Genomic DNA, 25506 nt, shown 5'->3' with positions numbered 1-25506 from the left:
ATTGACGCACCAACTGCATGGAGCTACCAAAGAACAGTTGGGAGGGTTCCCCAATACAATTTTCAACTCCAGCAGTAGGACCAAAACCCATGCTCCCATAAGAAGCAACAACCTAATCAAGCAGTACTAATGAATGCAACCAAAACAATGATAGATAAAGAATCGGCACCATGTCAAGTTCCTACACAATGAGCAAGACACTAAACCACAAGGAAGTATAATGAACAAAACTACAGCTACAATATATACACATATATATTCTTCCTTCTTCCAATATTATCTAATTTATTAGTCGTATTACATCAGCACATGCTGAAGTATCAACAAACCTCCGATCATATTAAAGCTTCATAACCTTGTTGACTTCTCAGATTCTTGTGCTTTACTGTATTTCCCTTTTCTTTTTCTTTTTTCTTTTTTTGTCGACAGGTTTTGTTCTTCAAGATTCTACTTTTCTATTAGTAAACGAACTTGATCACATGTATTCCTTCGTTCTTCATCAACTTCAGTGGATGTTTACCAAAGAAAAGGTATTAGCTTTTTTCGTTAGTAAAGGAGCTTATTCTCGTGTATTCTTTCGATCTTCATCAACTTCAGTGGAACCTTACCAATAAGCGAGCATTCAATCAGACAAGGGATATGCCCGTTCTTTCTGTAACTACTGCAAACGATCTTTAACAACCCGAGTGCACTATCGTTAAGAACTGAAAGTATCAATGGCCCCACCGGCCAAACCGACATTCAGCTGACGCCATGAGAAAACTTACCAGTCACCAGAACCAAATAAACTCTGAAAACATTGTCCTAATTGGATGATGCATACATTCCAAACAAGAGACTCATATATAAAAGCACCAGAAAGAAAGGAACGCACCTTCACTTTTTCTTTCAATTTCTGAACTTTGGCGGCTAAAGCACTCTTCGAGTTCGAGTATTCCGGCTGAGAAGGAATCGAAGACGAGGACATCGAATACCTCCGAACTAGAGGGGCAGGTCTATAGTCTTCAAGCTCAAATGACCTCCTTGGCTCGAATCCAGGTATCTCCCAATTCCATTTCTTCTGGTCCGCCATTATCGTTTCCCCAAACCCTAGATCTCAAACAATAGTCTTCCGCAGACAACACCAGTAGCGAAAACCTAAGAAAGAGCAGACTTCAACGCACAAACATACTGAACCATAAAGTCGTTCCAGTCTGCTAGATCTCAGAAAGTAAAGTAATTCATCTTTTTAATTTTAATTTGATTTCCCCCTCTAATCAATTCAACTTTTTCCTCCTTTTGTCGCTCCTTTATGAATATCAATTTCGTATTATCTCCATTCATTCCTCCCGCCATTGCATCTCAAAAGCGTAAAAAATACGAAAACCTTCCCTCCCTTGATAGTTAACGGATACCATTGCGTCTCTCTCCCCCTCCTGCTGTCTCAACTTCCAGCAGAGAGTCTTGAGAGCCGAGACGCACTGGCTTTTCCGCTCGTGTTTCGTGTCCTCAACTTTCCTGCTTGTCTTCGCCTGGGGAATTTTTTTTTCTTTTTTTTTTTTTTTTTTCTTGTTTTCTTGAAAGAAACTCTCCGTCAGTTTCAATAATAAAGTGCACGTGAGGATGCATGATTAGTCCCCTTTGCGCGGTTTCGCGAGGGAACTTTGGTTGGGTGGTGTGTCTGCAGTGGTAGGTGCAGTGTCGATAGTTGCACGAACGGCACATGAACAAATGGTTGTCACTTGACATAGTAATTTAATAGTTTTTTTACTGCATCTACTTAAATGGGCCTATAATTCTTAAGTGTGTACTTGAGCACAGAGTGCTCCTGACGGACTTTGCTTGGGTTCTACACCATAAATGCGCAGGACCATCAAGCCATGCACTTTGAGTGGTGGGATCAGAATTTCGGTCGAAATTTCGGTCGAAATTTCGATCTCGACCATCGAAATCTCAACCAAAATTTCGGCTTTATGATCCTGCGCATTAAATGTGTAAGATACAAGCTTTTTCGCTCCCTGACGGGGTGATGATCCAGATTCAAATTAAATAGCATTCATCTTTACTTTTTTGTATAATTCTAAGTTACCTACCTTTATTCATATAGATATGCACGTATAAAATGACTAAAATATGCTCTTAATCAATTAAGTGACCCAACCCCTAAGTGAGTGACCCATTTTCTTTCTATATCTCGCCGAAAGCCCATCACCATCCCTCTCCTACCGGCGACCAATGCGATCCAATTGCAGCTCCTCTATTAGAGAAGATCCCATCTAAGTAAACCTTTGGCTTTCTAGGTTTCCAATTTCATCAATTGAAGGTTGAAGAAAATGGGTAGCAATCAAGCTACAATTTCACACTTGATGAACCTAGCAAGAGTGGCTTTTGGCCTAGGTGCAGGCACAACCGTTATGAATTCGTCTATGTACACAATCAATTGAGGTCAAAGAGCAACAATTTTGATCGATTTAGAGGAATTCTCAACAAGACAGTTGGGGGGGCACACACTTTTTGGTTCCATGGTTGCAGAAGCCCTTCACCTTCGATATTCGTATTCCTCCCCACCAATATTGAGGGGGAGATGTCCAAATCAAACCTTGTAGGCAAATCAATATGGTAGTCATATGCAAGTTTTAGATATAGAGAATCTATAACAATTGAGGATGTTACCTAATTTATTTTGGCTTATGCATTCTAAGAAACCCAATAAACAAAAAAGAATAATAAAACGAAGAGCTAATTAGAGATCCAGGCGAAGTAGATAATATTGATGAGGAAGACATTCCTAGTGCTTTTGAAGACCAATACAAAGTTAGCAAGATGATTGAAAAGAAGAATATAAACCCTATGAAATTATTTGATCTCCCAAAATAATATAATTAGGGATTTGCATGATTATAATAATAGAATTAAAATAGAAAATAAAGATTTAAGTAACACATAGTCACTTTTATTAATTTCCAAATAAACTTTACAACCTACTAGGAACCCTCAAAAGAGTCCCCAAGACAAAGAGGGACTTAGATTTAATGGTGAAATACAACCCTTAAGAAACGCAAGAAAGTTAGGTTTGATATAGGATCGTCTAATAAGAATCCTTAGCCAATATCCCCAATCACTCAAAGGAATAACCAAAGGGGAAACAAGAACCAAGTTCAAGCAAATAGAAAGGAAAACAACAACAATCAAAGGAAATGAAAATTTTGAAATCAAAAGAATAGTCCAAAGGTTAACCTAGGACAAAATTATCCTAAGCAAGATTACCAAAGTAAGATCCTGATATCAAAACAATCATAACCATAAGTGGCAAATAATCCAAAATTAATAGGAAAATTTTCCAGATGGAAAGACTTTGAAAAACACCTAATAATATATTTTTAAAATGGTTTTACTCAAATGGGTTATATTTTTTAAAGTAATTACCAAATATAAAATTTTATGATAATTTTTCCTACCTAACTTTTTTTTTTTTTTTTTTTTTGGTTGCCAACCCCGGTTTCCAAGGCTTTGCCCTCAAAGTCAAGTCTTATATATATAAATTTAGTCAACATTTTTTTCCTTTTTAAATGACTTTTTTTTCTTTCCTAATTGAATTCTTAAATGCTTATCTCATTTTTTATTATCAGCCAATTCAAGTTTTAAAAATCAAGGTAATTAAAATCAAGAAAAGGAAAGATGATGATTTAATACGATAATCTATCCGCCATACACAGCAAAAATTCTATCATAGCATGTTTGTATTATTAGTTAGAAAAGGGGAAAAAATACATCATCATAGAAAGAGAAAGAGGTAATACTCACTAGTTTTACGAGAACAAGACATTCCAATATAATGATTTGCAAGTGAAAAACAATAGGACTTTTAAGCCTTTTTGTAAATTTTCCACCACAAAGAACAAGAGCATAGTCTCTCTAAATTTCTTGCCTTGCTAAACACCAAGAATCGTGAGATTTTTTTTTTTTTTTTTGAGTGAACAAGTCGCAGCCTCGTGGGAGATTGTCTAACTACTTTATAGGAATTAAATTGATTTAGGAAAAAAAATTATTTAAAAAATGAAAAACTATTAACTAAATTTATACATATAAAATACTTTACTTTGAGGGTAATTTGGGTAGTTCATAGTAGTTATCAGCTGACTGAAAAAAAGTATCACCAAATTTGGGATATGATAATTATTTTAAAAAATTGGATCTATTTGAATAAAACTTTTTTATAAATATCTTATTAGGTAAATATTTTTCAAAATTTCTCCATCTGGAAAAGTTTTCTAAATTACTATAATGCCCAAGATCAATACCCACACCAATTTTGGGCACATCAAAATCAAATGATGTTCAATTATGATTGGCCACATCCCTATTATACCTCCTGTGAGTATATGCCTCAACTTTCCTTTAGGCCACAAATGCCCACTAAGCAAAGGCCTAGAAGAAAACCAATATTATTATAATCAAGGGAAACAAAATCTTTATCGAAAAAAAAACAATGAGAATAATCAAATAAACCAAAACATTCAAAGGCAAACATTTCAAGGACCTCAAATTCAAAGGAGTTGCCCTATCATTGTTTTCGGCGACGGTTTATAGAGAACCGTTGCCGAAAATAAGATTCAACTACGTTTTTAGATAGGGGTCGCCATATCCTTACATTTGACGACGGTTTCAGTGAATCGTCGGGGAAAATTATTATTTGCAACGGTTTACTATATACCGTCAAGGAAAATATATTTAAAGCGTCACCAAAAATGGGCTTTTTTGTAGTGTATATCCAAAGTCCAAAGGGATATCAAATCACTTGGTATCCTAAATAACTGATAAAATCTATCATGAATGAACCCATGCAGACGGGGGACAGATGAAAATCTTTTATTATTTTTTGTAAGTTTGCTTGATGAATTTCTAAATGAGCGAATGATACATCTATAATGGTTGTTCCAAGCACATGATGTCCAATCTACAAAGCTAATCCACAAAGCTAAGGTCATACGATGGTCATATGATGGAGGTTACATCACATATAGAGACAGTAGCAAAGGAAAAATTATAGGCATTTGTAAAATCAACATTGGTGTGTTTCTATCTCAAATGTTTACTTTGTTAATAAATTAGCATACAACTTGCTTAGTTGATAACTTAAAATATAACTTATTTGTCATTCTTTGGGAGGTGAGATTATGGATAAGGTTTTTCCAACCAAGCTGGTCTGAGAATACTCTTCATTAGCATGTTTTCCAAAGTACCATAACATTATCCTTAACATATAATAATATAATAATCACAGAACTGATAATATTCATATACCTCAATATGTTGATACTAAAAAAGGGTTTAAGGCTACAACTTTTCTTTATGGAATCTGCACTTGTTGTAGGCAAAAATGATTTTTACCTACAATTACATTTTAAGCCCTAGGCATAGCTCAATAAATTACTACGATCATCCATAACTGTAGGTATAAATCGATAAATTACTACGCCTTTCCCATACATATAGGAAAAAATGATTTTTACTTGCGGTTACATTTAAGCCGTATGCATAAATCATTAAAAAAATTTCATTAGATAGGAAAAAAAATCAAATGAGCTAAACATGAAAATACAGAGAAACATAGTGAAAAAAAAAAAACCTAGTGGGGCACTCCAATGTCAATTTCACACTTCAGACTAAAAGTACGAATGGATATGAATTGTTTACAAATTTACCGGATGAGAACCGACATAATAAGAAAACCTTCCCAAAATCAAAATACTAAAATGGGGGAGAAACAAATTTGAAATCCGATAATGGGAAGACAAAGAGAATATTGGTTTTACCTTCCATTTTTCAACTTGAAATAGAGAATTTCCAAATCTAGGTTCATAAATTCCCAACAACAATAAAACTCCTGTCGGACTCTGTAAACAAATACTCGTATGTTGATGGGTGTCAAATCCACCAAAGATAATACTTTTTTCAACTGAATTTGTAATAGCAGTGAGTAGGGTTGAATCCACACATATTGGTGAAAATTTATTCCTTGATAGAAATTGGGGGGGGGGGGGGTTTGAATCGAGAAACTAAATAATTAATAAAACAAATAAACGGATGCAATAGTTAACAACAAAATCAGAATAATAAAAACTTTCAATCAAGATTTAATTTTAGTAGTGATTCTCTCAATCTTCCAATCAGGATAGTACGTGTTAGTGTACGGGTTTGAAAACATCAAACTGACATTTCATATTGGCCTTCAAAATAGCTAGGGCATTCTTTAATTATATGTGCAAGAGATTGACACCATACACACATAGCAATAGATTTGTCAATAAAATGTGCTTAACTTGGTGGTGGTGGTTCAACTTTTACTACCAAAGTCTCTAACTTTTTCAAAACACTATCTATTTGAGCATCCTTATGAACTTGGTTATCAACAAAATATCCCCTACTAGTCCTTTCAGATTCTTGAGTTGGCTCACATTCTCAAATTCTATCTACTAAGTCTAAAAGAAATTCTCAAGCTTTGGAATCATCAGTGAACGATGTAAATCCTACAGGACACATAGATTTCAAAAAAGGTGGCCTATATGGTAATCATGCCCTATAAGGTAAACTGCAACTAACTCAGATTAAGATAATGAAACCCTACAATCTGATGGCTAAAGATAAGATTTGTGAACTACTCCAATGGTCAGATATAAAAGGTAAACCCTATAAAGATTGAAGAACAACATAACAAAATGTAACTGAATCGTTTCCCTCCATTCTATCTTTCAATTAAGCTCTGCAGCTAGCCAGGGCTCTTTGTTGATGCGCTTATTGACTTCATCATCAGAGGTGGCTTCCCGATCGTCGAGTCGGCTCACGTCTGACGTTTGTTTTGTAGGCTTCTGACGGCTGGACGATTTTAAGTCGCATCATTCCTCTCTTTATTTCTTGTGCAACATTGACTCTTGAGCATATGAAGGAGTGAATGTTCTTGTCTTTCATAAAAGGAAATCAAGATAAATTTCTAATTCATCTCTCGTTTGAAAACCCTTAAGCATGAGAGATATAAATATTAAACTTTGGAACCCTAACTAAGAAAAAGAAAATCTCATCTCAAATAAGACATCAAGAGAGAGGAATTGTAGATTGGGGAAATGGAAGACGAAAGAAAAAGAGGAATAGAAGAAGGAACTCAAAACCAAGATCATGATAAAAAACTGGGAGAATGGTGGTGGTACCTGCAACTTAGCAAGCTTGGAGAGGGTGTCTCCTCTCTTCGCAATCGAATGAGGATAGCCAAACCGAGGGGAGAAGGTAAAGGCGATGGTGGCTAGTAGGGGGAGTGGTTATAGTGGTTTCCAATAGTGGCCGGTGGTTTCGGTGAAGTATATGAAGAAAATGAGTGAATATTTTTCACCCACCAAAGGATGGTTAGGTATAGATTGAGATAACTGATGGGGTAATTTGGACATAACACCTTACATAAGAGTTTTTTGTTATTTAATTATGAAAATTTGAATTATAAGTGACTAATTATATTAAGATGAATCATCAATAATGTTTGACACTTATTAAGATTATATGGCTGACACACGGCGATAATTTGACGTGGGGGGCAACACGAAACCCCCCAGCGACACGACTTTAATCATATGTCGAAATCGGCGATATATCACCAACGGTCGAAATGTCACCTGTGTCGACAATCCCATGTGAGAGGCCCTCTCCCTGCTTCGATAAAGCTTTTTCTTGTCATCGGCCTTCTTGTCTATTCAATAACATTTGCAATGGCGGCCATCATCAAAGCTCAATCTCTGAAGAAGGCTAGCGACTCCAGGGCTTGGAGGCTTACGACTTTCCAATGTTTGGATTTAACCTGTGATGATGTCTTGGAATGCTTGGAAGAAGACAACATCATAGGCAAGGGAGGTGCAGGTATTGTGTACAAGGGTGCCATGCCTAATGGCAACGAGGTCACCGTGAAAAGGCTGCCGGTGATGAGCAAAGGGTACTCTCATGATCACGGGTTCAATGCGGAGACACAGACTCTGGGTAGGATTCAACATCGCCACCATGTTGAGGATCGAATGAATCAAGTTCTGAACCTGAATCATGGTTGAGGAGGAAAAAGAACTCGATTAAATCGAAACTATTGTAGTTAATCATCGCGTCGTGCGGGATCCTTCGAATGGGAAACTTAACTGTGGAATTGGCACACGGTTCAGCAAGATTTGGTTCTCTCACAAGGTCTTTTACGAATTGGCTGAAGTTATGGCACCTTAACTGTTCGAAAAGTGCAGCATTTTGTATGAAAGACAGCTCTAAACTACCTCTTACCTTTACACATGAAAACACCATACTTAAACCTATACAGACACATCGGAGTACTAGCGCAGAACCAAAAAACTATATCAAAAAGTCTCTACTTGACAGACATTACGGTGAAAGAGAAAATGGAGCTTGGTAGTTCGGAGGCTATTTTATCACCTAGGCAATGATTTTCTTTTTCCGGTTAAAAGGCGCTTTATATTAATTATAGTAGATAAGTATTACATAAGAGACATTAGCTGTAGTAGGTATGGCCAATTCGGTCAAGCTCCACAATTTCAGAGAGCCATCTCGCAAATGAGCAACAGATAACTGTCTTAGAAACCTCAGTAACTAAACAGGCTAAGAATTTGGCCACTGCATTGACCTCCAGCATATGATGAATAAAAACGCAGTGACGGAACAGAGGTTGCATGCCCCAAATATCCTCCAGGATGCCACGAGTTGACCATAAAGCTTCAGCAGGACGAGCAATCTGTTGAACCCATATTGCATTCCTGGGGGTCTTCTATTTGAAAAGATAAACCAGCATGAGCAATGGGAGAATAAGAATGTATTTTGTACAAATAACCAAAGCTAATGTGGTATAACTTACTCTGTACAAAAAAAAAAAAAACCATCCGTGTTGATACCACACAAGAAGACTGATATTTTGATTACAGCATAGCTTCGTTTCAAGATGAATAGTAGTATTTTCACAACCGATAAGATTGAAAATCTGAAAACGGGCAAGGTTTGTCCCTTTCTTGCCTCACCTTCTGTGAAGAATCCAAGACAAGCCCAAGTCCAAGCTGTACAACTAATAAACTAAGGCAGCCATGCAGTTAACTATAAACTGCCTCATCTGTTGGGGTGGGGGAGAGAAAAAGAATCAGGCACTGGCTAGTTGGCAATGACCGAGTATTATTTGCAAAGCAACTACAAGGAAAATCTCAGGCAAGAATTTGTTACCATCATTGCCATCATCCATGTTGAAATCATCTTCATCATCATCAAAATCAACATTCTGCAAAAATATTGTGACACATTTAGGGTGAGATTTTGCAGAACAGAGAACACTATTAACTTATATGGATAGGAAGATCACAGTCAAGGAGTGCAGACATACAGAGGCAGGATCCCCTAGTTTGAAAAGGCCCCGGAATAAACGTATCTGGGGCCTAGCCACACTGGCGATTTCCCCTCATACAAACCATAGTGACGATGACAGCAAACTAAAGATACCAGATAGCAAACCAGGTTTGTAACAAGAAAAAGTATACTGCAGTGATCAAGTCCAGGTAGTGCAGTCCTCTAATCCTATCCACAATCCTACAAACTTATCCCCACTTTACCTATTCTTGCAGGGTACAATGAAGGTGGGCAGGTTCACTACTATACCATTTAACCAGGAAAAAACTGTCACAAAAAGATCTGGTTTGCTAGAAAGATTTAACTGGTTCCAATTTTTCTCTCTAATTTTATAGTGCCTCAAATCCAACCAAGTTCAAATCTCTTCTTCCCCTTATCCCCCCTTTTCTCCCTCCTTTTAGAGTGACAATGTCAACAAAATACCCAAGCATACTCTGATTAGTCCAAATAATATTCTTTTAGATGACTATCAATAAAATAGCCCTCTTGTTAGATGAGTGTCAACCAACAAACATGCATGCATATTCTGAAAACCATGCATTTAACCTGCTTAGCACCCTAGTCACTCAACAAACATGCATGCATATTCTGAAAATCATCCAATTAACCTGCTTAGCACCCCAGTCACCCAATTTTTCCAGAACATACTTATATGGAATCCAGATCCTGAGAGGAATGGTTCAAATAGGACCACAGAATCTTGAAAATAAAAATCTTCTGCATCTAGAAAAAAACCCTGAGGCTCAAAGTGAAAACAAAGACCGGCCACACATTCAATAATCAGATGATGAAAAGATGTGACCTCCTTTGAAGTACACAATGGTGGACGAATTGATCCATGCCCCTTCATAGCTATGGATTGTAAGGGGAGACTATAAGCCATTTGAATCAGCAAAAATGAAGGCATGGTGAAAGGAAAAAGAAGAGAGCAAACAAAATGATAGGAGCTACAAGCCTACAACATAAAGCAGGGATTAGTCATGCATGCATCAGTAATTTCCAAGTCCACAGCATCAAACATATGCATCATATTTTATAGATCAACATAAGAACCACACGTAAATCATTCACTACACAAACAGAAAAAGATAAATTATTTGCTTAAAACCAAATAAACCAGGAACCAAACCACAAATTTTGAACCCTTTACCTGTTCATAGTCTTCAGGATCACTGAGTTCTTCATCTTCCTCTTCTATTTGTTCATCATCTTCATCTTCATTTTCATCTTCATTCTTTTCCTTCCCACCTTTCTCATCTTTATCCTGAAGATTTTTAGAAGATTATACTTTCCAGCTAACATAAACCCTTCCAAGAAGCAACAAAAGCATGAACAAATTATTGGAACTCCAAAAAATAAACTTTGCAAAAGACATACAAAGAATATGGGAGATGAGATGAACATAACCAGAAGCAGCAAAGAGAAGAAAACCATTCCTCTATGTTCAATGAATGGTAAATCCTATCAACAACAACTCCTTTTATGAGTAACCTTATATATGATAACTTTACAATAGAAGCTCATAGCTTATATGTAACTAAAATGTGTTACACAAAATATGAGCTTATAAAGTCTTAAATACCCCTTGCCATACACAATATGCTTGTTAGAACTCCCTCTCAAGATGAAGAATAAATATTGTCCATGCACCCTTGAAAGAAATTCAATGCAAAGACATATTAAACATACACATCAAATTGACCAATTGATCAAACAGATGGAGTAGAGATCAATTTCTGTACCACTACATCTCACACAAAATGAAGTCAACTTCAATATGTTCGGGATTTTCATAAAGACTGGACTGCTAGCAGTGGACAGCATCTTGATTGTCACAAAACATATCGAGAATATTTTTACTGAAAACCAATCTCATGGATAAGGCTTCAACACACCAACTCAGTTGGGGTTTGAGCTATGATCTTACACTCAAGCCTAAGCATTAGCTGAGACACCGTAGTTTGTCTTACTCCATGTAACAAGCTTACCTCCAACAAAAACACAATTTTATTAGTTGATCACCTATCATCATCAGTGTCAGCCAACAAGCATCTGTGTAACAAAAGAATATCAACTATCATTTGTACAAATCTCTTCACCGAAGCACCCTTAAGAATGCAAACTGCTCTCTCCCAAAGAGCCCAGGGAACCTTTTTTTCCATCAACTGATTCATAACACCAACAGCAAATGAAATAACTGGTCCAGTCACAATAAGATGAATTAGTTAACCAACCATCATCATTATTGATGTCCATATACAATTCTTTGTTGTCACAAGTCTAATGCTTTTCAAGGGTGTTGAGAATTGCCTTGGTGCGTAAACCTTGGTGCACAAGTTTCTGTTTCACAAGTTTCTACTTTGGAGAGCAAGCTTGGTGCACAAGTTTTGGAGGATCAGAGTGCCTTTTCTGCTTAGTTTCTATTTTCACTTTGTACTTTCTATTTTGGACAGAATTTTTGTCAGTTTATTCTGTCCTTTACTTCTAAGTTCGTTTCCTTTTTCAGAGGACAAGGTTACTTATCTCTCAAGTCTGTAATTGGGGTTTGAATGCTATAAATAAACCAGCCTGCGATTCTAGGAAGCTAAACTAGAATTGTAAGCTACTGGTGGTTCTTTCTCTTCTTCTTCTTCCTCCTTGTTTTCTCTTTCAATTCAGTGACTAGTTTGATTCTTAGAGCTTGATTTCTAACATGATATTAGAACGGGTTTAATCAGCCTCGGGGCTGCCTTCTTCTCTCTCGCCACTGAGCAAATTCTGAGTTTTTTCTTCCATGTGGTGCAGCCACCTACAGTCTGCTGTTCCATGTCTACTAATGAAGAACTGTGATTTCTGAATTACCTACCTACCATGCGTCATGGGATTTCTGGGTTATTCGCTCAGACCTTTGTGAATGCTCTGCCTGCTGCTGCTGCTGCTGCTGCCATCTGATGATACTTATATTCTGAGGCTTGTTAGTCTCATCAAAAGGACTACATCCAATATTTAGGGTTTTTCAAACCCTGTTTCCCGCTGGAACCAATTTGCCTCCTCAAAAGTCCTTCCCTTCCTGCTATTTATTAGATGCTGCTGCTCCTTCATGAGGACGATGAGTTGAAGAAAATGTCTACTCTGGATTCTCTGTTAATGGTTGCCGGTTGTGTGAGGAAGGCATTGTGACTCCCATTTAAGAGTTTTACTATCTTGCTCCACTGGATTTTCTTCTCTTGATCAAACTATTGAAGAAGTTTCCCTAGATTTTCACTTTGTTTTGCTTCTTCTGGATTAGATATTAGAGCCATGACTGTCAAGAGGTAGAAGACAGTCACAACTCCAAGGCCAATCCCTTTTCTTAGGTTTAGGTTAATTAGTCTCCTTTAAAAGTTTTTTTTCCTGATTGTCATTATTATCTGTCCAGTCTTTAATTCCACCCTCTATATCCCTATTTTCATGATTTGGCTGCACGTTACATCATTTAATTTATTTGATTTTTAATGTGTGGAAATACCTTCCTTCAATAATGACCCCATCTCTCTCATACTATATTACAATCTTGCCATTAAGAGTTTTTCCTTCCAAGTCTGTCCTCATTTATAAATCTAGTTCCTTTCATATCCATCCCTTCGTTATTTACCAGTAGACCCTTAAAAAATCTGGTTTATTATAGAATTGCCATTGGGCTTGTTTGTTAACCATTTTTTTTGGTGGACTCCTATTACCTCAGCTTGTGAATCCAATTTTTTTATGCTTGGCACATGCATGCACTTTATAATCTACCATGAGGAGAGTTTCGAAAGTATTTTTTGGATTCAGACTTGCTAGAAGAAGGAAGATTATATCTACCATAAAAGCACACATTTGAAATTCTTGCTTGGAATCTTCCTATGCTGGATATTGGTTATCATTAATTGTCAATGTGTAATGTTACACGTGAGGCGCAGATTGGAGACTCTTTCCATATCTACTCAGGATTTGTTGAAAAATATTATTGGTGAATATCTTTGACCTCCTAACTAATTATTTGGTATGTAGTAACGTACATTACCTTTATCTACCTACTTGGTCTGTAGCAACTTATGCTACATTTACCTACCTACTTGGTCTGTAGTAACCTTTACTACATTTACCTACTTACTTGGTCTGTAATAATGCATACTACCTTACCTACTTGATCTGTAGTAACCTATGTTGCCTTTACCTACCTACTTGGTCAAACCGTATTGTCCTTTTACCTACCCATACCTTTGCCTACTACTTTGCCTTCTTACAAGAGGTTATATGCGGACATTGGAGCTACAACTTTTATCTGTTAGTATGGAGATTCTCCCTACTACTAACATTATTTGGATATTGTCTTGATATTGCCACACTTATGGGTTTTTCCAATTGTTTTAATTATTGGATGGTTTGTTCAACATGAAGAATTAACGGGTGTTTTTTTAGTTGATGTTGATTGTCTCAAGGGTGAAGTTCCCTCATTGTTTATCGGCGCCTACTATTGCTATACGGTTTAAAGACTGGTGATGTTTTTCAAGTTTATTCTTATTTGTCCAAGCTGAGCTTTCTTTGTAGATATTCCATCTTGAGGGGGAGTGTTGAGAATTGCCATTGTGCGCAAGCCCTTTTGTAGGATCAGAGTTTCCTTTTTTGCTTAGTTTCTATTTTCAGTTTGTACTTTCTATTTTTGGTTCTTTCTATTATGGACAGAATTTTTGTCATTTTATTCCATCCTTTACTTGTAAGTCTGTTTTCTTTTTAGCGGACAAGGTTACTTGTCTCTAAAGATAGTAATTAGGGTTTGAAGGCTATAAATAAACCAGCCTATGATCCTAGGAAGTTAATCTAGAATTGTAGGCTGCTGCTGGTTCTTTCTCTTCTTCTTCTTCTTCTTCTTCTTCCTTGTTTCTCTTTCAATTCAGTGACTGATTTGATTCTTAGAGCTTGATTTCTAACAAAGAGGATTTAGGTGTATCAGCAGACTTTCAGCCCAACAACCCAGTTTCAGTTAGGTCAACATATCGTATTTGAGATACATTGATACCATTCCTTCTAAGACCAACTTCATTCCCAGTAAACACTAGAGAATTCTCAAGTGTATCATCTGAAAATCTTGTTGCAAGTAAGCCTCTACATCTTTTATAGAACAAGGATCATTGCCAAAATTAATAAAATCATAAAAAACGCTACTAACAAGATCTACCCAGGAACCACAATGATGAACTAATATGAATCGATTAAGAGTAGCACTAGAAGAATATAAAACTCAAAATAACTTCACTAGCTACTGAAGACTACTTTGGAAGGTGCTTGTACACCTGGAAATGCACCAATTGCGATGAAGTAGAAGAATCATCCAAAGGAACCAAGGTAAAGTACGGGAGGAGAAGCAATAATTCAGATTCTAAGTCATGTCCCTCAGCAGGAAAGAAAGAAAAAAAAAAACTGGAGTAATGTAGAAATATTTGACAATTAACTACTAAAACACTGATGAGTAAGATCACAACATAACTTTATGGGTACAAGAATAAGTAAGACAAACACATTTAAAAACTCCAAGTGACAAATTACAACGCCTAGTTCAAAATTATGAACAAAGCAAGTGCAACTAAACACCCGAGACTGTTATCCAAAAGAAGAGGAATTAGGAAATAAAAATCAAATAAAAGGACCATGTGAAGAACTGAGGATGGTATATGCTTGATAAGAGGAAAATCTATCGAGAAAACTTGCCCAGAAAACCTGATGAACAAGAAGCAGCAGCCTTCACCAAGCCAAATGGGGTCAGCTACATGGATCATTGCCTTCTGATTAGCTCTATTTGAGGCCATACTAGATACAAGGCCTAACCTATGCATATTCTTGCTCGCCTGAAATCCCTGCTAATGATCCTCCCTCAGAAGACAGAGTGACCAGACAAGAACAACTAATGGATCAACATAGTGATGTGTTAGAGGAGCAACGCCCTCTAAAGAATTGTTAACGGCTATCTGTGAGAGGAGATCCCCCTTCTATACCAAGCCAGTTGGAAGCTCCTGCTCCTAGTTCTGAGGTACCAATTCCTAGTGAGTCTATCTCTAACCCATCTCTTGATCCATCTTTGGACTTACCAATTGCATTGAGAAAGCAGCGACATACAAGCACCCGACATACCATCTCTAACTTTGTTTCATATCAATCCCTATCCCCAGATTTCAAAGCTTTGTTTCCTTTTTGTTCTCTATTTTTGTTCCTAACACATGGCAGGAAGCATTCCCACCCAAACTAGAAGGAAGCAATGGATGAGCAAATGAGAGTTCTGGAAAAAGAAAAAAAAAAAAACCAGTGTCTTTACATACAGGAAAGCAGATTGTTGGGTGCAAGTGAGTATTTGTCATAAACGACAAGGCCGATAGAATTGTAAAAAGATACACGGCAAGATTGGTAGCCAAGGGTTTCACTCATACCTACGGGATAGATCATCAGAAACATTTGCTCCCAGTTTCCAAAATGAATACAGTTTAGGCTGTTCTTTTGTATGCATGATAAAGGGTGGAACTTGTAACAGCTAGATGTGAAGAATGCTTTCCTCCACGGAGAAATTCAAGAAGAAGTATACATGGATGTACCACATGGATATGCAAACATTGAGACCTAGGGAAAATGTGCAAGTCAAAAAGAGACTTGTATGGTTTGAAGCAGTCTCCAAGAGCTTGGTTTTTGAAGACTTCATAAAGCTATGGTATATATTGGCTACAAACAGAGAACGTAGATCAAACCTTGTTCATCAAGAAAAAGAAATCCCATGTGACTAAGTACCATGTATCAAAGATAGGCAGAGAAAAAAAAGCTATACAACAAATAGAATGAGTTGAAAGACTAGTAAACCCTACCAATAGCACCTCCATTTATCTAGGCCATCATCATAATAAGCACTTCACTGCTTCTGTAACTTAAGTATTCATAATACAAAAATTGATGTCTCAATAACCCTAGCCGTATGGTACACCATGTTGACACTACTCAAGCTAGAGCATAAACATCAAAGAAAAAGGTCTTTAGTATTGTGATAGGCATATGACATACAGAAAATTTGTGCTTCAAAAGGCTCTGACTAGTAATACCAACCTAATTTCTTTTTTAAAATACAGGAGTAATAGAACAGTTGAAAGCGTTAACCATTAAATACCTGGAATTTCTGCTCTAGCTTCTCAAACATATCTAACTTCTGCATGTCTGCAACATAAAATATGCCCTTTTAGTTTGAAGTCATACAATCATATTCCCAGAACACTGAGTAATGAGTAAATGCTCAATAATTGTAATTGCAGGCATAGATATTGAACAAATGCAAATTATTCTTAATAGTTAGAACTAATTCTCAGTTAAATTTTGAATTACAATATGGATAAGAAATCAGGATTTACATCAACCTTGTGTCCTTGAAAGTAAAAGGCCACCAATTTTCATGATTTTCCTTTGGAATTGTGATTGGAAAAGAAGAAAATCGGGTCAAGGCCTTGACTGGGGGCAGGAAAGCTGAGCAAAGACCAAACTATAATTTCGGAGTTCTAGACATGCCTCAAATCTTGGCATGTAAAACTCTGTAAATACACAATTAATGCATAATCTTTTCTTGTTTTCTGACCTTCCTTTTAATGAATTGCTGTTCAGAGTTTAACTGATTGGTATCAAATACAATGAAGATTTAAGTCTCAAAACCCTATACGACAGCAGTCCTAGGAATCCATAGGAGGACAATGAAAAAGAAAGAAGGGGGATGGTTAGGGGAGCACCTGACTACTAAATTAGCAACAATTAAAATACTACTGATTCCATATCTTAGAGCAGACCAGCCTCAATCATTTTACATTCACTGGATGTTAAAAAGCAACTACACTGAAACGTGAATAGCCATATCTTAATTACAACCAAACCTGGTGCAACTCCAATAAGTCTAGTTCTTTAATATATATTATTAGATTGAACCTACAGTTTGAAAGTCACAATATAGGATCACCTAGAGGCCAAAAAATAATGAGAAAACTAAAATCAAGGAAACTTGGAGCACTTAAATATCACAGTGGTCTGCAGTCACCTACACTGTTAAAGGTTCAGCAAAAAAGGCAACAGTAAAGCTAAGGTTACTTGGTTAGCTAACCATTCTGTATTTGAAGGAAATATCATAGAGCTTTATAAAATCCAAAGAACCAATTAGGTAGACTAATTTATCCATAGCAGTTGAGTTTTCCTATCCAAGGGACAACAATGATGGATTGTAAATTTCTAACATACCACCGGTTATATCTTTGATATCAATTGAACTGATGAAGATTGAAGTAGCAAACAGAAGCTATAGAGGTCCAAGAGAAGCATAAAAGGCACGCAGAGTACAACACCTTACCACAAACCACATCTTCACAATCAATAAAAACAATGCAGGGTAAGTAGCAAGCAAGAACTCGATAAATTAAAATGAAGATCACCAGGCACAGATGGGCATGGGACAATAGTGGTTGGATGACCCAGACTATGGCAACAGGTATAAGACCTATTTTTTCTCTTTCAGTTGTGATCCACTCAATAACAGTAACTGCAGGGTAAGAGAAAGAAGATCTGAAACTCATTCCTTGACTCCACAAAACTAGAGTACAAGTTTTTCCCAACCAGACAGAACTGATGCACTTTGCAGCAAGGAAGAGGGTTTGGTCTGGTTGATCATTGAACCAACTGTGACCGAAACCAATATTACTGGTTGAACCAACTGTGACCTCAACCAATATTACTGGTTTTCTTAAAACCAGGAACCAGGGGGACATGGACAGGATTTTAGGTTATTTTTCGTTAATCTATTTCTGTATCTTGTTTTGTCTACTTAATAGGTGTCCAATTAGAAACAGGTTGCTTCCACACCAACATACCTATGAAAGGTTTACTTAGTTCAACTAAATTGGCATTCTTAGTCAGGTGTTGTGTGCTCCCTTCCCCTTGAGTGTTATTTTACTTTCACTGTTTATTCCCCCCCCCCCCCCTCCCTTTCCCATGTTTTCCTTCTTTTTTCTTTGTTTCCTATTATCCTTCCATTACTGATCTACCCTGTTTCTAGAAGCATACACAGTCAAAAATAGATAGGCCCGATCCTTATTACCTCTTTTTATCTCCAGAAATTGGCATGCTCTAACTTACCTAAGGTTGGTTCTGCTTGCAGAGTTTTGGAGTTAATACATTGCAAAATCATATATCTAGCCCAATTCAGTTCATATTGTTGGTTGGATCATGAGGCCTGTGGATAAGGACTATCCATAATGCCTCAACTCCTGTGGCAGCAAAAATTGTTAAAAACAAAGTCATACAACGTGTTCTCTCTCCGCTTAAAATTTAACCAGCTGTTTTGAACGTTAGAAGGCATAATTGTTTGTTAATGGGAGGGCTATGCCTGTTTGTTCTCATTGCATAGCTGGTCTTGCTGTTCATGCACTTCTCTTAAAAAGAGAAAGACAGAAAAAAGCACAAAGCACAAAGAAAAGAAGAATAAGTAGCATATTTTAATGTTCTCCATGCACCTAAGAAGATCAAATTTTCTGCTACCCAAAAAAAAAGGATCAATTTTTCAGCTGGCTCAGTTAGATGTATGAATATTGGGAGGATCATGTTTACAATAAATAACCAAAATATAGTTTGTAAATTGTAATACAATGTTCTAAAACACCCAAAAGATTACTACAAAATCTCGAACTTGACGAACTACAGGAGAGATGAATTATTGGCTATTGCTGATGCAGAATTAATGTAATGATGAGAAACAAAGATGAATTATTGCTGATGCAGGAGCAATTCCTTGGACCAGGAGAGAAATGAAGCATTCACATTGAATGAAAATGTAGAATCCCTAGAGCTTGTTCTTGGCCTAAACCACCCTCACATATGGTGGTGCTACGTTGTGATGGAGCTTTAGTTGGCACAGCAGTATGATATGGAGAAGCAATGAGGGACACAAGTGGTGAACCACTAATGGCTTATGATGAGAAAGAAGAAGACTTATCCGTCCCATCTATTGAATTAATGGCAATTCTAAAAGGGCTGCAATTTTATATTGAAAAGGACTTTATGGAAGTGTCCATCAGATCTGACTCCCAGCAGGCTATGGACATTTTTAAAGGGAAAATACAAGTCCCAGTGCAAAGTATGAAGTGGGCTATCAGCAATAAAGCCAATACATGAGAAAGAATACAGGCATGTGTGGAGAGAACTGAACCAAGTAGGTAACAGGAAGGTGATGTGGATCCCCGAGGATTTTCCTATGGAACTTAATGAGATGAATTCAGAAGGATGCAGAAACACATATGTTTAACAGGAAAAAACTGGGTGCTTGAACCTGTTTGGGAAACTGATTAGGAAGCAATACCCTCTTTCTTTGGAGTCCTCTCCCCCTCCATCTGAGGGGTTCTAGGGGGATGCCTATTCTTTAACTTTCCTCTCAAATACAAAGCTTGCTTTAAAAAAGTTCTCCTAGGACCAGGCTAAAAAAAATGAAATGGGCTTTGGATCTTTGGGTCAAGTAAGAGATTTAATTTATTTATTTCATGCGGTTTTTCATTTGTTGAGCTTATCATGTAATTTTCTGCTTTGGTCTAATAGGCAATTTGGTAGTAATCTGTCTAGAATTTTAATTTGGTTGAGTCCCATTAGAGTTGTAAGGTTAATTTCAGTTTTAGAGTCTAATAAGGAATCCAGATTTATTATCTTTAAATACTCTTGTAATAGTAAATTAATGGGAGGTTTTGCCGGATAGAACTTTAAGCTTTGTTACCCGAATGGTATGAATGAATCAGGTTATTGGACCTTCCATCTCTCATTTCTGATCCTCGCCTAAATTTCTTCTCTCTTTAATTCTTTCCTTCCCATTGTCCCAGACCCAATGACACACACAACCTGAAATGCTGCTACCAATTTCAGCTTCTCTCCTTCACTTTCAGATTTGAGTTGAGGTCCCCACTGCTGGGCGAACATAAACCCTGTCCAGTGATGAGAACCAAAGCATCACAAAGAGTTGTTTGTGTGTACTGCCAGGTTCAATTTCAGACTTCAAATTCATCTTCTTGTTGATTGGGATAGATATTAATGCAAATCAGGAGGTAACTAGTTTAGCAACCTACACTTAAATCCTTGTATTGCTTGGCTTACTTTTCCAGACTGCAACCAGTTCTTCTTACTGATGGTATTCTAGATCGAGTTTGGGGAAAGAAGATAACCTCAGATCATTCCTCCCCTCTTTCAAAATTTAATTAGGTGTCTTCTATACTTTCCAGTACTACCATTTCCTTTGTCCTCAAGTCCCTCAATCCCTATCCTAAATTCTAATTTACTTCCAAGTGAACCTTGTTACAATGATATTATTTCCTTCCATATGATCATTATCCCAAGACCAATTGAAACTGTCAGTTTACCTTTTTGAGATTCCATTCAATTTCAAATTTGTCATTGCATATTTAACTGGATTATAATTGCAGGGTGGACGCACAAACAATCCAATTTGGGCCTTCAGAACCCTGGATCTGCATTATATGCAGTTGCCCAAAAACTAAACAGAAATGGCCTTTTACCTGGTACCCAAAAAAATGCCTTTACCTGACGGATAACTTCAAACAAAACCTTAAAAAACCAAAAGTATCAACACAAATCAATGTCAGGGAAGTTCCAATGCCAACAAACTACTTATGGGTACTTCTTCTAGAACAGTGCCCATTCTCAATGTAGGGTGGGCAATGTACAAATCATGTAAGTTCTGGCTGATGGAAAAACATGAATATGACACAAGTGGCGTGACTAATAGAGTCTGAAAATTAAACTGGTCAAGTAGGGTCAATCATAGTACCTCAAAACCCAAACAGAAAATTTCATGTCAAGAAACTATGACATGACACAACACTAAAGAACACCAAATAAATTAAAATGATATGAGGAGAAATATCTTTAATAAAATGAAAAATTATTTTCTGGGTTCATGGGCTTGACATGAAAAGAAAATGACACAATCTTTTCACGTACCTGAAATCGGCCCAAACCTGAAACCACCAACTGTAATGGAATATTAGAAGAGGTCATGTTTCAGCCTCGTATTTTGATTCCTACTCAATGAAGAGTGTCCAAACCAAATATCATAACATCACCCTCAAAAAGTAACGTTTAGCATGATTGTGTGTGTTTGAATGTACAAGAGTTGTATGTAGTATTAAATTTCACTATCTTGATGGTCACCGAAACAAAGGTGAAATTTTATAAGAAAAATAAGTATGAAATTTGGCGAAATTTAGACCCACTTTCCCTTTTAAGATTGAGATGGGCCAAAATTTCTTCGCTCACTTTGAGCAAAATTTCAATCCTTCGCTTTCTAGGTGATTCTCTCATTCCAACTCTGATTTTCGAGAGCTTGGAATCGATCTTCATCATTTTCTGCGTGTTCTTGCATGGTTCTTGTAGGCAAATGCATGCATCGCATGGATCCAACAGCGTTTCAGTCAAATCTTGGAGTTTTTCACCTTAGAATTAATCATTCTTCTCCAAACTAGATTTTCTCAAAATGCATGTCAGAAAATTGTTGGATGGGTATAGAAATAATATATGTTTCAACACTGTGGGCCGATGTATGAACATAAGGTGTAAATTTTCTTACACAAGTGAATTATTTATTTATTTTTGGGTGTCAAAAATGTATTTTTCTAAACATTAAAGGCAAAAAATATACATAGTATATGTCTTGTATGGTGATGGAATAAATATATGGTGAAGTTCATGGGCCGATCTATAGTCTCAAAGAGTCAAAATATTTTTCTACCCACTAAATAATTATTTTATTTTTCAAAAATTACTAAAATATTTATAAAATATAAATAGTTATGGAAAAATAGGGGGAAAAAAGTGTTGAAAATTATTGAAAAATATGGAATGGCTCTCTATTTCTTTGAAGTGTTGTCCATATGGTTTCATTGCCGGCTTGCTATGGCCTATGGGTAGCCAATTTTCTCACCGAAAAAACTTAAAAATTTCATTTTATATTTACAAAAAAGGGGCAAGGGAAAATTTACTACCTAGGTTTGATTGTGTCTTTGTCTAAAGAAGAAGGAAAAGAAAGAAAAAAACACTATTTTGATGTTGCTCAGCGACTTATGCAATCATTTTGCATGCAACAGTGATCATGTCTAGGAGTATGAGGTGATCAAGATTACAGTCATAGAAGCAAGGGGAGCGTGGTTCACCGCCACCAAGGCAAGGGGAGGATGGTTCACAGCCATAAAGGCAAGGGGAGGATGGTTCACAGCCATAGGGCAGAGAGAAGGCATAGGCTGCTGCTCCCAGAGGGAGGGACGACCCTGCAAAGCAGGATTGTATGCCGATTGACAGTGGTAAAGCAAAGAGAGGGTGTAATTTCTGTGTCTAGAGGTATATGGGAGGTGGCATTAGTAGGTTTAAGGCACACCTCACCGGCAGTTCAACGGACGTTCAGACGTGCACCAATGTGTCAGAAGAGGTAGAACCCATTGATAACTCACTTAAAAATAGCTACTAGTGTTTCTTGCTTTAAGAAGCAGAAAAATTGGCAACCGTTTGATAAAACTATTTGTTTCACATGATTTTGTAACAAATTGAAATTTATCAAAAATTTTGCTCAAGAAACATTTTCTACATGACAACTATTTGTTGTTGCTTCTATTTCTCAAAGCAAAAGTTGGGTGTGGGTTGGGTTTAAGTGAAACAATTTTAAAAGGGGTATTTAAGGAATTTGGCACTCTAAACATAACAATGGTAATTTTCATAATTCTATTACAATTCCCAAATTTATTTCAAGAAACAGACTTTATCAAACACCAATGGGTATTGTCTCTACTTCTAGAAGCAAGTTTTGCCAAACCCTTGAAAATGTGTTTTTGCTTCCATAAACAATTGGAATTGTTTCTGGTGTTTCGCGAAGCAAAAACACTTGTGAGTTATCATATAGGTTTGTAATGAAAGCAATTAGAGCATTAAAGAAGGTGACAGGGAAGAGGAAAGTAGACCTCTTCGTTATTTCCAGAATCAGTTGCCTTGGAGATCGTCTCTAGACTTACCGCCCAAAGAATCAATCAAACAAACGGAGCTAAAAATAGAATAGAAAAAAGAGCAAAGGGTGGCTAGAACATTGGATGAGGCGGCAAGGGGCCCTCTGCATGCCCTATTGATTTTGATAATGATGATGATGTTAATGACGTCAATGTACATAGAGAGAAGACCAGGGAATTGAGGAGGGCTGATGGCAAAGAGTAGGGCATCGCATCATCAGGAGCAAGAGAGGGCCAAAGCTAGAGTTGTAGGAGCTGGTCCATCTAAAGCTGCAGAGGCTGGACCATCTAGGTCAGGTGGTGTTTTTGGCATGTTCAGGAGATCACAAAGTCAAAGGGTGCTTCTTCTCCCTCATTAGGTTTTCCATAGCGACAGGATCCAATGGTAGAGGTGGATCCTGATGTTTTTAGGAAGAAGGGGGCCAAACAGCCCCAGATATCAAGTGCATAGAAAAACATGAAGGGGAAGGTGAAGGAAGCAATGGCAAAATCAATGCTTTATAACACTATTTCAGCCAACACATCACAGGGACTCTATTATCAGTTCATGATAGAGACGATCACAAAGGCAAGTCCTGGTTACCATTTTCCATGCCAATGAGGCGATGAACATGTACCTCAAGCAACAGAAGGAGGAGTTAGAGATTTACATTCGGCAGATGAGGCCCTCTTTGGAGACATATGGAGTCACCAACTCACCATTATGTCTGATGGATGGACTGGTCCAACAAAAAAGTCCATCATCAACTCTCTAGTGTATTGTGATAAGAAAACCATCTTCTTAAAATCTGTGGATGCATTTAGGGAGGTGAGAAACCACAAGTACATCTTTGGATTGCTTCAAGATGTGGCGGAGCAGAGGAATGTGGCATAGATTGTGATAGACAACGGCTCTAATTTCAAAAAGGTCATTGAGATGATGATGCAGTCCATAAAGTAAAGTCTATTTTGGATACCCTATGTGGCCCATTGTATCTACTTCATGCTAAAGGACATTGGGAAGATCTAGATTGTGGAGAGTGTAGCGAAATGGGCTAGAAAGCTCACGAATTTATATATAATCATGGCAACGCCCTTCAAATGATGAGGTAGGCATATAGGGGTGACTTAGTGCAAACCAGTATCACAATGTTGGCCATGAACTACATTGCCTTAGAGTATGAGTATCAACGACAAAAGAACCAGGTTGAGATCCATGTTTGCATCTCATGCTTGGTTTGATTACAACAGGATCCAGGACCCCACCAGGTGCACAACACAAGGATGATTTTAGGAGACAGATGGTGATAGTGTCGAACACCATGGAGCCTATTATAGAGGTCCTACATAGGGTGGACTCCTCTATGAAGGGGCCCACTATGACCCACTTGTATGCAACCATTGAGGCCATGAGGGAGTAATGGGTTCGGAGTAATGTAACCCATGATATGGGTTAAATCTTCAGGATCTTCTAGATAGGAACCAGCACAAAACTAGGGTTTCTAGGTGTTTCGACTAGGGTGGAACAAAGCAAGGACTTAAGCTTGCTGCCTTTGAGGGTTCAGGTTTTATTCTAAGGATTTTTAAGGCTTCAAGGTGTAAAGTTGCAGAAATTCTGGAATTTTCTGTTTCTTATAATTCTGCCTCAAACAGGGAACCAAATGGGGAAAAGGGGAATTAGGCAGTGACTCACTAGGCTGGACAGAAGGGGAAAAGGATTCTTAGGGTCATAGAAGGGTGGGGAGGGGCTTATAGGGCTTAAACAGCAAAGGGGAGGGGTTTTTAGGGCTCGCGGAGGTGTGAGGGTGAGGTTCCTGTTATGTGCAGAACAGGGAAGGGGTAGAGGAGTCTGTGGGTGGGGAAGAGGGTGATGGAAGGCTACAATGGTGGAAAAGGAAGGGGGAAGGGGGGCTCAACTTACTTGGGGCTGTTGCGTCTTGCGTGTGCACTGCTGTGAATGACTTGAAGAGAACAAAGATGCTGCTCGACTTGCTGAATTTCTAAAAAGTACTCTCCAGCCTAGGCCTTAAGGGTTTCCTTCCCCATGGCTCAGGCCTCTGATTTAAGCAAC

The 25506-nt window shown here is 37.5% G+C and overlaps 2 protein-coding genes and 1 non-coding gene across 3 annotated transcripts in view; all 3 read right to left on the bottom strand.

The window, feature by feature from the left end:
• The window catches only part of LOC149018138 (kinesin-like protein KIN-14B), a 99227-nt gene extending 97668 nt beyond the window's left edge, over positions 1-1559 (bottom strand). Inside the window, exon 1 of the mRNA XM_089152460.1 lies at positions 875-1559. Coding sequence (XP_089008586.1) covers positions 875-1072 — 198 coding nt within the window. The 5' untranslated portion in view covers positions 1073-1559. The remainder of the gene's footprint in view (positions 1-874) is intronic.
• Positions 1560-7940: 6381 nt separating this feature from the next.
• LOC149018136 (uncharacterized) overlaps positions 7941-25506 on the bottom strand; it is a gene marked incomplete at its 5' end in the record, with an annotated part of 51294 nt that continues 33728 nt past the window's right edge. Inside the window, 4 exons of the mRNA XM_089153851.1 lie at positions 7941-9118; positions 9226-9280; positions 10556-10669; positions 16550-16596. Coding sequence (XP_089009977.1) covers positions 9099-9118; positions 9226-9280; positions 10556-10669; positions 16550-16596 — 236 coding nt within the window. The remainder of the gene's footprint in view (positions 9119-9225; positions 9281-10555; positions 10670-16549; positions 16597-25506) is intronic.
• LOC149018137 (small nucleolar RNA SNORD36) lies at positions 9161-9236 on the bottom strand. The gene has a single exon (XR_016173206.1). It is a non-coding gene; the product is annotated as a small nucleolar RNA SNORD36 (small nucleolar RNA).

This window comes from Hakea prostrata, chromosome 4, assembly GCF_041222555.1.
Source record: "Hakea prostrata isolate BN-2017 chromosome 4, UWA_Hpros_2, whole genome shotgun sequence".
NCBI lineage: Eukaryota > Viridiplantae > Streptophyta > Magnoliopsida > Proteales > Proteaceae > Hakea > Hakea prostrata.
The sequence above is the reverse complement of the archived record's forward strand: the minus strand, read 5'-3'. Positions and strand labels throughout refer to the sequence as shown.